The 16,248-nt window shown below is 35.0% G+C and overlaps 1 protein-coding gene across 1 annotated transcript in view; it reads right to left on the bottom strand.

Moving 5' to 3' along the window:
• STXBP5L (syntaxin binding protein 5 like) overlaps positions 1-16,248 on the bottom strand; it is a 361,836-nt gene that overhangs the window by 302,276 nt on the left and 43,312 nt on the right. Inside the window, exon 3 of the mRNA XM_029939407.1 lies at positions 1,293-1,390. Within this exon, the coding sequence (XP_029795267.1) occupies positions 1,293-1,390 (98 nt within the window). The remainder of the gene's footprint in view (positions 1-1,292; positions 1,391-16,248) is intronic.

The raw sequence follows: 16,248 nt of genomic DNA, 5'->3' as shown, positions 1-16,248 counted from the left end.
GATGTCAAATTATAAACTAGAAGAAATAATTTATTTGACAAAAGAGTAGTATCTAGAATATATAAAAATACCACAATGAGATATCACTACAAAATTATCAGACTGACTAAAATAAGAAAGAAAAAAAAAAAAACAAGATGCACTAAAAATGATGTGACAACGAAGACTGTAAAATGTTACAACCCATCCTGGAAGTAGTTTGGGATCTTTTTAAAAAACTAAACATTGATCTACCATAGCGTACCTTTGACTGCACTTCTGGGCATTTATACCAGAGAAATGAAAACTTATGTTCACAGAAAAACATGTACACAAATGTTAATAGCCACAAACTTGAAACCCAGATGTCCTTCAATAAGTGAATGGCCAAACACACTGTGGTACTTCCATACCATGAAATATTGCCCAACAATTAAAAAAAAAAAACTACTGATACATATAACTTTGATGAATCTTCAGAGGAGAAAAAAGCAATCCCAAAAGGTTTCATACTGTATGATTTTATTTATATAACATTCCTAATGTGGCAAAATTCTAAAATGAAAAACAAATATAGGGAATATAGTGATAGTTAGAAATCAGGGATGGGGTGGGAGAATTGGAAGGAGAAGATGTGGTTATAAAAGGGAAATGTGAGGAATCTGGTTGTGATATTACACCATAATTTTGTTGGACATTACTATTGGTGGAAATTGAATAAAGAGTACATGAGGTTTTTCTGTATTATTTCCTGCAACTACAATTAAATCTGTATCTCATGGAAGCAACAACATAAGTATCAATATTAAAAATTCAATTAAAAAATAGAATGACCCTAAAGCATAATTTGAGAGAAAGTTTACAGCATTACAGACATATTTTAGAAAAGAAGAAAGCTCTCAAATCAATAACTTTAGTTTCCACCTTAAAAAACTAGAAAAAAAGATCAAACTAAATTCAAAGTTAAGCAGTAATCAATGAAACTGAATTCAGGAGAATATAAGAAAGCTCTGAAACCAAAAATTGGTTCTTGTAAAAATCAATACAACTGATCAAAAAAGAAAAGGGAAAAAAAAGAAAAAGAGAGAGAGAGGAAAGACAAATTACCAATATCAGGAATTAAAGAAAGGACATTAATAGTTCTCTCACAGACATTAAAAACATGCCAATAAACTGGACACCGTGGGTTTTCACAATCATTATTCATTTCAAAAGAAATAAACTTTATTTGGTCATATTTCACTTACCTGAATATTTAAGGAAAAATAACTGGTATTAATACAACAAATAATGAACCAAAAAGTTAAGGATACATTCGTATAGCACCTGTTCTTGTCCCAATAGCCAAGATTTTCTGAACTGGGTCAAAAGCTAATGCTGTGGGCTGATAAGGAAAACCATGCCGAACTGTCTGAAAGAGAGCAGATAGTAAAAATAATCATCAGTAAAATAAAAATTTAAATCATAACATACCATTATTCAACTACCATAATGACTAAAATAAGTATTTTTAATTAAGAAAAAACCTACTACCATATGTTGGTAGGAGTGTAAAATGACACAAGCACTATCTGTCCTATGACCTATATTTCACTCCTATTTATGTATCCAAGAAAATACAGAGTATATGGCCACATAATAATTTGTGTAAGTATGCTTCTAATAGCTTTATAAGTAACAACCAGGAAAAAGTCCTGGTGTCCAGGAAGAGAGCCAGAAAACAAAAATGTGGTATACAATAAACTACTACTCAACGGTAAAAGATAAAAACTAGTGCCGAAGAATATGGAGGATTCTAAAAAATGTTATGCTAAATAAAAGAAACAATACACAAAACAGTGCATATAGTATGATTATGCTCATATTAAAATTTGAACAAGCAAAACTAATCTATGGTAAAAAAAAAAAAAAGAAACCACAGCACTTGAGGAGAACTCACTAAAGGGGTGTATAAAGGAACTTTACTGAGTAAAGGTAACATACTGTATTTTGATAGAAGTTTGAATTACACAAGTGTATACATTGGTCAAAACTCATCAAAGGGTACAATAAAATTTATGATTTCTTTGTATGTAAATTGAATGTCAAAAAAGAAAAAAGTATTATTAACAAATGTTGAACTCTAGTTAATGATAAGCACACTGAGGTTTTAAGAGGTAAATTGTACTGACACCTGCAATTTAATTCAAAAGGCATCCAAAGAAGTAATATGGTTAGATATATAGATATATATGATAAAGCAAATATAGCAAAATTATAATTGTCAAATCTAGGTGGTGAAAATGTATGTATGAACGTGTGTATACACATATATACATTATGTTCATATAACTTTTTCAACTCCTCTGTATGTTTGAAAGCTTTCATAGTCACACAATGGGGAAAAAAAGAAGAAATGTAGAGTTGATAATATCATAAAGGTGATAAAACGAACATCAGGATATCCAATAATATACAGGAGTTAATTTCAACATGAAATATAACTTTTCAAAGGAATAGGGAACCCACATAGGTCAGGAAAAGGGGATTCTAGAAGAAGTTTGGGAAGCTGGTAGAGTCAAGGAAGATCTTGAGCTCACACCATCCCATGTTTACAGCTAGATATCATCCACATCCAAGTAAATAAACCCTTATGATCTGAAGAAGGTCAGAACAAAGTCTGCAACTAAAAATAGAGAAGAAGCTGCATCTGAAACGTTAGCAAGGACAGAAAGGCAGGAGGAGGCTGCCTGCAGGAGGGCAGGAGATATGCACTCAGGGCAGAGAAATTGGCCCTAACAACAGGGAGCATGGGGTCTGGGAGGAGATGGGGGGAACCTAATCCTCATAAAGTTTGGCTTTTGAAAATCAGAGAGGCTGAATTACCCTGGAGACTGGAGCTTTAAAAGTCAGCTGACTTAGCACTGAGCTAGCCAGGTGGGCAAGTGATACCTGGGTTGCTGCCCTTAAAAAACACAGAGAGGCAGAGAGACAACATAAAAATGGCAATAAATACAACACAAGGGGCAAACAGAAGCCAGATCTGTTTATAGATTTCAGAGCGTGTTAGATGACTTCCCTGAAAATGAAGGAGCTTGAAGGCACCATTTTCCTCCCCACCCTCCAGCCCCCCACTCAGCATAAACACAGGGCCATCTTCAGGAGGAAAGGCTGCATAGACCCTTGCTAACTAACTTGATAGCAGTGTGCCATGCCCATGAGTTCTCCTGGGGATTTGACCACTCCAACCCTGCTAGCTTTGGCCCTGGATTCAGAGTCAATTTTGTTAAAGCTGCCCATGAAAAAGTATTAGAATAAAGGAGTTCAGTACGTTTGCAAAATTAGTTGTACAAATATTTCTATATACTAGCAGTGCACTATCCAAAAATGAAATTAAGAAAATAATTTCATTTATAATATCATCCAAATGAATAAAATACTCAGGAATAAAATGAAGAAAAGTGCAAAACTTACATGCTATAACTATAAAACATCACTGAAAACGATTAAAGACAAATAAAATGAAAGCCATCCCATATCATGGATTAAGACTTAATATTGCTAAAAATGACAATACTCCCCAAATTCATCTTCAGAGTCAATGCAATCCTGATCAATATCCCAGCTGGCATTTTTTTTTTTGTAAAATTCAACAAATTAATCCTAAGATTCCTATGGATATTCAAGTATTCAGAATACCAAAATGATCTTGAAGAAGAGGAAGATAGAGGAACTCACATTTTCCATTTTCAAAACTTACACAAATCTACAATAGTTGAGCAATGAAATACTGGCATAAGGATAGACAGATCAGTGGAACTGAACTGAGTTCACATTTTTAGTCAATTTATTTTTAATGAGGGTTCCAAGAAAATTCAACAACAAACAAGAGTAGTCTTTCAACAAATGGTGCTACAACAACTGATATCCACATGTAAAAGAATTAAGTTGAACCCTATACTTATTCTATATCAATATTAACTCAAAATAGATTATAGACCTAAATCCAAGAGCCAAAACTATAAAAATCTTAAAAGAAAACTAATGCTTAAATCTTAATGAACTGGGATTAAGCAATTAAATATGACATCAAAAGCACAAGCAACCAAATTAAAAAGATGAACTGAACTTTGTGAGAACTAAAAACTTTTGTGCTGTAAAGGATGCTATCAAGAAAGTAAAAAGACAACCCACAAAATGGGAGAAAATATTTGCAAGTCATATAAGTCATATAACTGTTAAGGAATTTATATCCAGAGTATATAAAGAACTCTCACAAGTCAATAATAAAAAGATAAACTATTTAAAAATGGGTGGCTCAGTTGGTTAAGGTCCAACTTAGGCTCAGGTCATGATCTCTCAGTTTGAGAGTCCGTGTTAAACTACTGTGCTGACTGCTCAGAGCCTGGATCCTGCTTCGGATTCTGTGTCTCCTCTCTCTGCTCCTCCCCCACTTGTCTCTGTCTCTCAAAAATAAATAAATGTAAAAAAATTTTTTAATGGGCAAAGGATTCTAATAATTATTTATCCAAAGAATATATACAAATGAACAATAAGCGCATGATGACATGCTCAACAGCATTAGTAGAGTCACATCCACAATGGGATTTAATTGTATAGCCACTAGGATGACTGTAATAAGAAAGATAGATGTCAACTCATGTTGACAAAGATGTGGAGAAATTGGGGCTATAATACTTTGCTGGTGGAAAATAGCTTGGCAGTATCTCAAAATGTGAAATATAGAGTCACCTATGACCCAGTGATTCTGCTCCTGGGTATATAACTCAGAGCAATGAAAAATAAATGCACACAAAGCTTCAATACAAATGTTCATAGCAGCATTATATAATAGCCAAAAAGTAGAAACAACTCAAATAGCCATCAACTGATGAATGAATAAATGAAATGTAGTACTATGGAATATTACTCATTCATAAAAAAAAATGAAGTACAGATACATACTACACAGGGACATACCTTGAAAACATTATGCTAAATGAAAGAAGCCAGCCATGTTATTATCTGATTCCATTCAATGGAAGGTACAGAAGAATCTGTAGAGTATGTGGTTGATTTCAAAAGAATCAAGGCTATCAATTAGAATGACATAAATGCAGTAAAAATAAATGAAGCAAGAGAAAAATGTAGAACAGAATCTGCAACAAACATGTCAAGGTAAAAAATTTCTCAATTTTAGTGCCAGGGAGGATTGTTGAAATACTATATGCTCAGTTGGTGAAATAAGATGGCACCAAAGCTGATAAACAAGAAAATGAGGTTTTTAAATATCTAATTTTTCCTTTTCTTTTTTCTTGCAAGACGTTATTTAAAATCAAGTTAGTTAACATATAGTGTAGTATCAACTTTAGGAGTAGAATTTAGCAATTCATCACTTACATATAATACCCAATGCTCATCCCAACAAGTGAATTTTCTTAATGTTATTTTGCTTCTTTTGTTTTCTTTTGTTTTATTCCCTATATTGGTCTGTTCAGGTAGCTATAACAAAATAACATACACTGAGTGGCTTAAACAAGATATTTATTCCTCACAGTTCTAGAGGCTGGAAGTCAAGATCAAGTTATCAGTCAATTCAGTTCCTTCCTGGTTTGCAGATGGCCACCTTCTCACTATATCTTCACATGATGGAGGGAGGGCATTTCTCTCTCTTCCTATTCTTTTTTTTAATGTTTTATTTATTTTTGATACAGAGAGAGACAGAGCATGAGAGGGGGAGGGGCAGAGAGAGAAGGAGACACAGAACCAGAAGCAGGCTCCAGGCTCTGAGCTAGCTGTCAGCACAGAGCCTGACGCAGGGCTTGAACCCACGAACGTGAGATCTGACCTGAGCCGAAGCCAGAGACTTAACCAACTGAGCCACCCAGGCGCCCCTTCCTATTCTTAAAAATGCCACTAATCTCATCATGAGGGCCTTACCCTTATAGTCTCATCTAACCCTAACTAACCCCCCGAAAGTTCCCCTCTCCAAACACTCTCATCACATTGGGGTTAGAGTTTCAAAATATAAATTTTAGGGGGACACAATTCATTTCATGGTACTCTTTCTTGAAATTATTACAAGGGATGAGGTGAGGTGGCCAACTGTATCAATAACTTTTGAAGCAAAAGATATTTGAAGAAAAGAAAGATATAATAGAGAGAAGTGGTTACAAGTATGTGGAAAGGCTGGTCATATTACCCTAAGTTAAGAAAGCTGCTACTACCTTTGAGATGAAAGAAACCTGTATTCACTGCTGACAGTGCAAGAGTTACTACCAGAACCAAAATGACTTTTACTTTCTTTGTATCTTTTAATCCAGCATAAGTGCTTCCCATTGGCAGAATCTAACCAGAACATCTTAGCTTCAGCTTTAGTTTAGTTTAAATTTCAATTTCCTCAGTGCACAAATGAGAACACAGAAGGACCACCACAGAACTGAGAGCAGTATGAGACAAAGCAAAATTCATATTTGGCCTGATTGACTAGTCTTAATACTACTCTAATATTTCAAAACAGCCTCAAAACCACCTGTGACAGAGACTGCCTGTTGCTCTTTAATATCTTCTTTCCTCCTTTTTCTAAAGTAATAAAATTTTGAGTTCAGCATGTAGCCATCCAATTCATACTATATTCCAAGCCTCCACAGCAGACTAGGTTCTGAACAAAGGAATGAGAGCAGAAATGGTATGAAGCCTTAAAAGTAAGGCAAATACTACTTTTTTCCCCTCACCTTCCTACTGGTTGGAAAATGTACTCAATGGCAGGTTGGATCAGCCATCTTAGAACCTGAGATGGAAGTCATAGGTTAAGGATAGAGTAACAAGATAGAAAGGTCTTTCACAAAAGCAAAGAGGCTTCTTAGGCTCTAGATACCATAAAGCCATTGAATCAGTCCTGGGTTGCTTAAACTTGGACAGATTTCATGAAGACAAATTCTATATCATGTAAGCCACAATTATTATGGGCTATAATGACATCTTAACTGGCATCCTAACACCCACCACAACCATTCCTAAAAGCAAGTAAATATTTATTAGACCAAGTGAATTTATGAGGAATATTCCCTAATACTGATCATTAGTCTGAAAAATGAAAGAAATTAAATGGCTTTTGATTCTATACTAAAAGGATTCCAGCTCACTACCATATTGGTGATTCATGTCTATATGTATAATTTCCATATACTACTGACAGACTAAAGCTATCATTTCCATAATCTGAGCACAGACCTCCTAGAATCATGTACCAGGTTTCATCTAATAACACAAGCGTGACTATTAGAAATTCCCAAGGGTGTCTGGATGGCTCAGTCGGTTGAGTGTCCAACTTCGGCTCAGGTCATGATCTCAGAGTTTGTGAGTTCAAGCCCTGTGTCAGACACTGTGCTGACAGCTCAGAGCCTGGAGCCTGCTTCAGATTCTGTGTCTCCCTCTCTCTGCCCCTTCTCCACTCACACTCTGTCTCTCTCTCTTTCAAAAAGAAAATAAAAACATAAAAATTTTAGAAATTCCCAGATACAGGTATCCCATACTTTTGAAAGTTCATGTGTGCCACTTTACTTTTATGAAAGACCTACATTAGTACACTAGTACTTTTTTTTTTTTTACCACGCAAAAGAAATGTAAAGAAGATTTTGCTTTTACAAAAAAAAGGCAACAAGTGAAAATAGAATTGAGTGATTATTTTGCAGCCAGCCATTATAGAGGCAGCACATTCCTCAAGCAGCAAGAATGGCACCACCAAGAACCCACCTTCCCTGGGAACTACACTCAGCATCTCTGCATCAAGCTGCAGTAGCTTTAAACTGTGTCTGTGAGCATTTCACCCACCCCCTCATGAGGCATACAAGTATCCTTGCCATATCCCCAACCTTCCAACAAGTCAAAACCATCAGTGTTAACGCCCTTTTGATATTAATCTCTTATTTTGCCTCATAGATGTTTTTGTTCTCTGGGGTTACCTTCTTTTTTAAGTTTCATTTATTTAATTTTTATGTGCTGGTCATTAATTTATCCCCAAACGCCCAAATCATATTTCAATATGTTGAACACATCAGGTATATATACCTGAGGAAGAAGAGTGAGGGAGGAAGGCAGGGAGAGTGAATGACAGAGAGGGAAAGACAGAGAAAGAAAAGGAGGGACTATTTATATAAAATCCAAACAATTCCAAGTCACAAAAAATCAAATCAGCTGTTGCCAGCATCCAGGGGCAGAAAGAGGAAACGGATGCTATGAAGAACCATGAGTGATGAAAATGTTCTCTATTTTAATTGTGAGAGTGATTTCACAGGAAACTCATCATATAGCACAATATATATAATTTCAGATTGTTTTATGCAATTTAAAGTAAATACTCATGAATATAGGTACAAAATACTAAATAAAACACTAGTAGATTAAATCCAGTAAAATATCCTGACAATGATAAGCCATGACCAAATAAAGTTTATTCTAGAAAATAAGTATAGATGTTCATATATATATATATATGATAGATACCTCATATTCCATTTGTTATTAATTTATTTCATCCTTTGCCTTTCCTTAACTTAGATTTTAAGCTTTCTAGGCCTCATTTTTGAAACTAGAGGCATTTCTAACCGCTCACAAAATAAACCTTGACAACATACAGATACAGAAAAGAAAATAATATTCTTCAGCATATAAATGTCTTTGCAAATGTTATTTCTAAAAGGAGTCTGTACTTTACAGACTCTTGCAAATGTACTTTACTCTCTTGCAAATGTAATCTTGAATTTCTAAGGAGCATGTAATTCTGATTGGTTGTTTTACTTAATAATGTGTTGCCCTGATATGATAATTAAGTTGACATAGCATTTTCAGAAAAATATAAATACACGCGCATTTTCTTTATAGAGCCAGAAGAGGATCTTTGGTATGTTTTCTTTTCTCTTATATGCAAAGAAGAGAAAATAAAATTTTAAAGTATGTGTCTGTTGGATTTAGAAAGAGTTTGACTGCCTAATCTCATTTAAATTAACACAAAGCTTGATATCAAGATATGTATTGACATTCATTAACTCAACAAATTAAAAGATAAAACCTCATGATTATATCAGTAAGTTATGGAAAGGCATTTGAGAAAATTCAGCAGTCAATCCAGGAAGTAAACATCTTATGTAAAACAGGATTAGAGGAAAATTACTTAAAGATGATAAATATTAACAATAATGAAAATAACAACAAACATGATACTAAACAGCAAAAATCTGTAGTCATTCCTATTAAAACCAGGAAGAAGACACATATGTCCATTTTGTCCATTATTATTCAAGTTTGTTTATAGACTTAACCTAAATCAGTAACACAGGAAACTGGAATAATGCATATAAATACAGGAAATTTAAGGAAAAAAGGTTACTAAAAAGGTTACTAAAGTATTTTAGAAATAAACAAATGTGGTAAGTTGTCTAGACACAAAGTAAATAAATAATAATCAGTAACTTCTATTAGTAATGATCAATTACCAGTAAAATTAGGGGGAAATCACCATTTATATTTTTAGTTGTTAATTTGAAGTTTGTTGTATATGTTAAAAACCTAAAAACAAATGTTTTATTTAATAGCATTGGTTAGTATCTCTCCTAATATATAAAATGGTTAGGGAGACAAAATATTTTTCACTAGACTGAATTTAATCTGATCAATAGCAGGATTATATTCATATATTCAAGGTTAATTCAATACCACAAAAGTTAGAGCACACTGTTAGAATTCCATTAGATACACAGAGCTGATGTAATTAGTTTGTGCTGTAGCTATGAGAACAAAATCCCATTGGAATTTAGTATTCAAGAAGGAATAATTTGTTTATACCTCAAAAACTTTTTCATCATTGTTCTATGAGTCAAGATACTAAAAGTATCTTATATCAAAGTATCTACAAAAATCTAATAGTGGAAAAACTATACAAAGTGATAAACAAATGTCCAGATTATTAGCGTTTTTCAAAAATTAAATATTCATCTACTTATCTCTCAAATCCCAGGTCAAGGCCTTATTCCTACATGAAATACTTGCTAAAATACTAAGTCAACACTACAGTTTAACACTTTTTAAAAATTACTGAAGAAAGATTTTTACCCTTGGGTTTCCCAAAATAAGTTCTAAGTTCCTTTAGGAGCAGGAACTCTGCCTTTAATTTGTCCCCTTCACTTAGCTACTTCAGTGATTATTTAGGGTTGTTTTTAAGTTAATCAATATGGTTTATGCATATAAGGAGTTTTCCCTCAAAACCCATTCTCTTATATTTTTTAAGAGCCGTGAATGTTACCAAATATTTTTTAAATATTGAAATAGAATGTTTATCCAGAATAATGAACTCTGTCTCAACTTTCATTGTAATGAAAGCATGTTTAAGTTTTTTTTAAGTTAAAAAGCTATCATTCTCACCCTTTTCCCTCTGAGCACCTTAGTGATTATTGTAACTATATGCAATTGAATTATATAGTGCTAAGGAATTAGAACAGAACAAGTACCCATATTAGAATGGTATTTTTAATGCATATAGTTATTTAATTAAGGATATGTTATAGATATTAAGGGATCACTAAATCTAATGTAAAAGTATGTTAGTCTGAACCACCTAATTGTGTTTCTTCCTACATTATATACCAAAACATTTGAATTCAGAGATTCTGTTGTTTCAAGCTTAAGAGCCTTATAGACATTCAAAAAACTACTGACTTTAATTGCAACAGTTTAACATATACAATAACTTTGATTCTATAGTCTGTTAATCTTATCAATGCATGTTGATAGATGAGATAATGCATGTAAATATACTTTATACATTGAGCTTAACTATAAAAAGTTTATAAATTTGTGATTCTTAAACTTCACAGACAAGTGTCCTTTCAAAATATGATGAAATCAAGTTCAAATTAAGTGCAATTACTTTCTCTAATAGTATCTCATTAGTCTCATACTATTACCTTCTCTCATCCTGTCATGTAGGTATATTAAAACATACCTTCAGAAAACATACCACGTAATATATGAACAGCTCCAATGCTCACTAATGAAAAGTATAGAGATATACACAAATATTTACAGACAAAAGTAATATGAATACTAGCACACTAATAACATGAATGAACCATGGGTATATCCCAAAGGGTATCCAATTCTATCATCTTTATTACTCAGTAAGGACAGACTACTAAAGTAGTCTTTAATGTGGCCAGATTGTTCCCTTCAGAGTACTTCAATTTTTTTTCTTTCCATCCCTAGGACTCAATTTTATCTTAGGCGATTTTATCATTTGGCTTACACATTTTCTCTCTATTCAGAACCCTAATAACAGCCTTATTCCTTCAATACTCTTGTTTCAATCCAACATACACCTTGAATACATCATTCTTTCTTCAATTTCAACTCATCTGACCACCACCAATTAATACAATCAGCCTCAAATGAACACAGCCTCATCATCATACACTTCTAGACCTCTTTGAGAACTCTGGTTTGCCATTTTCTTTGTTTACTCAAAGTATCTTTCTTGTTATCACGTCCATTCCATCTTTCTTACTGTTTCAATACTTATACTTAAACCTGTCTACCTATCTGAAACATTTATTTTCTTTCTGGCTACACTAGCCCCCATTACTAATTTATTTAACATCTCAATACATTGCAACTTAATTCTGTATCATGCTTAAAAGAAATATGTGCTTCTTTTATTGCATCTATTTAATATATCTATACATATATCAATTTCTGTGAATATAAAGATCTTTTCTCATTGATATGTAATAAATTTTAAAATTAGTAGTCATAGAAAAATAATTTGACCATGGAGCAAAATAAAAATCACTTTTTAAAAAAGATTTTAATTAATCTCCCTACACCCAACCTGGGGCTCAAACTTACAACCCCGATACACATGGATACATGGAGTAATGAATATTGTGCTAGGGGTCAGGAAAGCTAGTTCAGGTCCCAGCTCTGTTACCATCTAATATGGACTTATTACTTAAGCTCTCAATTTCTTCATCTACGAAATAAAGAGAATGAACTAAATTATTTTAAGGCCCTTTTCAATTCCATTATACTCCTAATACAAATACTTGCACTAGAAACCATGGATGACCTAAAAACACATGACAGAGAGACAGGTAGTTCTGCATTTCTCACTAAGAATATATTTCTTAAAAGAAACAAATAATGAGCTTATATTTAGTGTTATGTTCCCAGATTCAAAAGGACTAATTACCTAACTAGTTATGGTCTTAGACTATTAAAGATGATTCAGTGTTTGTTTAGTTTGATTCCCTTGTGAACTACATACTTGCATGTCAAACAGTCCACTGGGATATCTGGTACTATTGTTATTTCTACAAGTATAAATACCTCTTAAGTATTTGAGGGCTATCTTTCTTCTTCAGACTCCATATTCTTAAATCTCCAGTAATAGGGAGCATGGACATTTTGAGCCTCCATTACAAATAAAATAAGATCTAAATTTATAATCTATTTGCAGAAACAGCATTTTGCAATATCTTTCTTTCCTCAGCCTATTTACTGTCAGTTGCAAAAAACTTGAAAATGACAGTTTTTCACTTGCTACATTTGAAATAAAAAATGAAGATTTTATATATATATGTATATATATACAATACATATATGTATACAATATACACATATTGTGTATATATATATACATATATATATATATATACACAATCACTGTCCCTAAGGCTGCTGTCACCACCATTTGCTTACTACATACAAGATACAATGAAAAAGACTTTACATGAATTATTTCAATTAATATTCATTTACTTTTACAGCCCCATGAGATAGGTGGTGTCATTACAGATGAAGTTGAGCCTTAGTAAATTTAATCAACTTGTGTAAGGTCGCCAAATTGATAGCTTTGGAAATGAGAGCTATGTAACCTTTCAGGACTCTAATCATTCTCTCAAGATGAAAGAATATAACCTCCTGATTTGCATGATACTTTTTTTTTAAGATAATTTGTCAAATTGGCTAGCATACAGTATGTATGGTGTGCTCCTGGTTTGGGGGGTAGATTCCTGTGATTCATCACTTACACACAACACCCAGTGCTCACCCCAAAAAGTGCCCTCCTCAATGCCCATCACCCGTTTTCCCCTCTCCTCCACCCCCAATCAACCCTCAGTTTGTTCTCTGTACTTAAGAGTTTCTTATGGTTTGCCTCTCTCCCTCTCTATTTGTAACTATTTTTCTCCTTCCCTTCCCCCATGGTCTTCTGTTAAGTTTCTCAAATTCCACATATGAGTGAAAACATATCATATCTGTCTCTCTCTGACTTATTTCACTTAGCATAATGCCCTCCAATTCCATCCACATTGCTGCAAATGGCCAGATTTCATCCTTTCTCATTGCCAAATAGTATTCCATTATATATACAAACCACATCTTCTTTATCCTGTTATCAGTTGATGCACATTTATACTCTAGGAATAAACCTAACCAAAGATGTAGAAGATCTATATGCTGAAAACTATAGAAAAGTTATGAAGGAAACTGAAGAAGACACAAAGAAATGGAAAAACATTCATAGCTCATGGTTTAGAAGGATAAATATTGTTAAAATGTTAGTACTACCAAAAGCCATCTTCACATTCAATGCAATCCCAATCAAAATTGTACTGGCATTCTTCTCAAAGCTAGAACAATCTAAAATTTTGTATGGAACCACAAAAGACTCTGAATAGCCAAAGAAATGTTGAAAAAGAAAACCAAAGTGGGAGGCATCACAATCCCAGACTTTAGCCTCTACTGCATGATATGAATTTAAAACCAGAGCCAGACAGAAATGGCATTCAAAGGATTATAAGAAATATTAGAGCTTCAAATTAGGGTAGAATCAAGATCAGCAACTGAATTAGAGCAACAACCACAAAGACAATAACCAATAACCAAACACTTCTTCTAATGTCACTAAGTGGTATGAGTAAGATCAAGTGATCCTTATGCCTCATACTTCAATCAAGAAAACAGTAAGATTGTATCAGAGAAGGAGAAGTAGTGATTATCTCTCATTTCTGAGTTACAGACTATGGAAAAAAAGGGCATTACAGAGCAGTAAAATACTTTTTTACCTCCTACTCCCCAGGGCCAGTCTGGAAAGTTAGGCTAAGAAAAAACTGATCCACACAAGGCTTTACAGTTCTTACTGCTTTATAACTTGAGGTACTTATAAAAATCAAAATCATTAGTTTATTAATTTTTCTGGAATGTGCAAAACCAGTTCATCTTGCAAATATAGGGCAAGAAAAAATGAGACCATGGGTTATGGCAAACATATAGTGGTTCAAGCTACAGTAAAAATGAACACAAAAACTCAGAAATTTATGATTAAGAATGCAAAGAGTGCGTGGGTGCCTCAGTTGGTTAAACATCTGACTCCTAATTTTAGCTCAGGTCATGATCTATGGTTCATGGGATTGAGCCTCCTATTGGGCTCTAGGCTGACACTGAAGAGCCTGCTAGAGATTCTCTTTCCTTCTCTCTCTTGCTCACCAACTCACATGCACAGGCATTACCTCTCTCTCTCTCTCTCTCTCTCTCTCTCTCTCTCTCTCTCAGAATAAGTAAATAAACATTTAAAAAAAAGAATGGGAGATAAGATCTACTCTCAGAGAGAAAAGAAAAGATTGGCAGAGATTACAAAAGAGAAAAATGGAAGATGACAGAGAGGAAGGGAGCTCTGTAAACTTCGTCTGCCCCATCGATCGAACTGAGAAGGACATTACTCTTATCTGCAAGAGCGGAAGGAGAAAATACGGACTCTAGAAGGAAGGGAACCTAAAGGATACCTGAGTGAGTGAGTGCGAACTGGGGAGATTGGAAAACGGGCCAGCCCGAGAAGGGCAGGGGAGGTGGGACCCCCAGCCCAATGCAGGGCAAGCGCGTGGAGCCTGAGAGACAAAGGGAAGAGACAGAGAGACTGAACACGCTCATAGTACTGTCTCTGGGAAAGAGGTAAAGAACACTTAAGCGCGCTTGGAGAGAAGCTCACTCCATAGATAACTGCTGGGTAGCCTAAATTCCGAACCCAGGTGGTGCAAGGGAAGGAGCAGCTTCCAGCCCTGTGCCATCTTGGCGAGGAGTCAGCAACCACAGCAGCAGCGGTGTCAGGGGTGCTCACTTCAACCTCAGTTTTGGGAGTAGGAGCACGCATCTCATTTCCACGGTGCATCTCGCTCCCAGCATTGGCCACATGAAACCTGAATTCCCGGTGCCAACAGGGAAAAAATAGCCCCCACCTCTGCACGATCCCGGCAGGGAGTTGGCAGCGGTGGAGACCTGGGTGCACTCAAGCTGCAGGAGCTCCCAGCTCATTTTCAGCAGCTCCTGACACCTCCAGCAACAGCTGTGCACTCATTCCTCCCCCAACTCAAACGCCATCCCAGCTGGGGGTTGGGTCTGTGACTATGTGCACTTCACCTCCTGCTGCGCATCTCCCCTCAGGCAGGGGCAGCCGAATCCCTGCCTGAGCCAAGGCAAACCAATTCCTCCCCCTAAGAAGCCAGCCACCAAAGCAAATACATCTCATCGATGGTAGCATAAAAGTAAATGGACTGGAACTTGGAACCGAGGTGCGCCTGGAAAATACAACTCGGCTCAACCGCGGCACATGGAGACCGGACTCATTAGGGTGGCCTACAGTTCACAGTAAAGTGGGGCATGGCGAGCCACCTATCTAATCTCTGCAGACACCAAGGCAGAGCCTCTGAGAGCAGCCTCTGAGACCTACCACATCAAACCATGCCTATCCATGAGGGGGAGCTGCTAGGTTTTTTTGTTTGTTTGTTTTGGTTTTTTATAATTTTTTTTCTTTTTCTTTCTTTATTTTTTTCTCCTTTTTCTGTAAATATTTTTTAAAATTATTATTTTATTTTACTTAAGTTTTTAAAATTTTTTACTCCTTATTTTCCTTTCTCCTTTCTCCCTTTTTTTTTTTTACCTTCTTGCAATCCAGATATATTCTCCTATATCTCATCCCTACCTCTCCCCTCAACTGGTCATACACTCTTAGACTGTCCACTGTCCTTTGTTGTCTATGACCCCCTTTATTTTTTTAATTTTTTTCATTTTCTTTTCTTCTTCTCCTCTTTTCGTCTCTTTCCTCTCCATTCTCTTTATTTCCTTTCCCCCTCTTAATGTGTTTGTTTGTTTGATTTGTCTGTGCGTTTGTGTGTTACTGTTCCCTCTGTGTTTGTCTGTTTTCATTCTTAGGGCTACACCAAGAAACAAGCCAAAGTGTGCATG

Source organism: Suricata suricatta, chromosome 5 (assembly GCF_006229205.1).
Source record: "Suricata suricatta isolate VVHF042 chromosome 5, meerkat_22Aug2017_6uvM2_HiC, whole genome shotgun sequence".
Lineage (NCBI taxonomy): Eukaryota > Metazoa > Chordata > Mammalia > Carnivora > Herpestidae > Suricata > Suricata suricatta.
The sequence above is the reverse complement of the archived record's forward strand: the minus strand, read 5'-3'. Positions and strand labels throughout refer to the sequence as shown.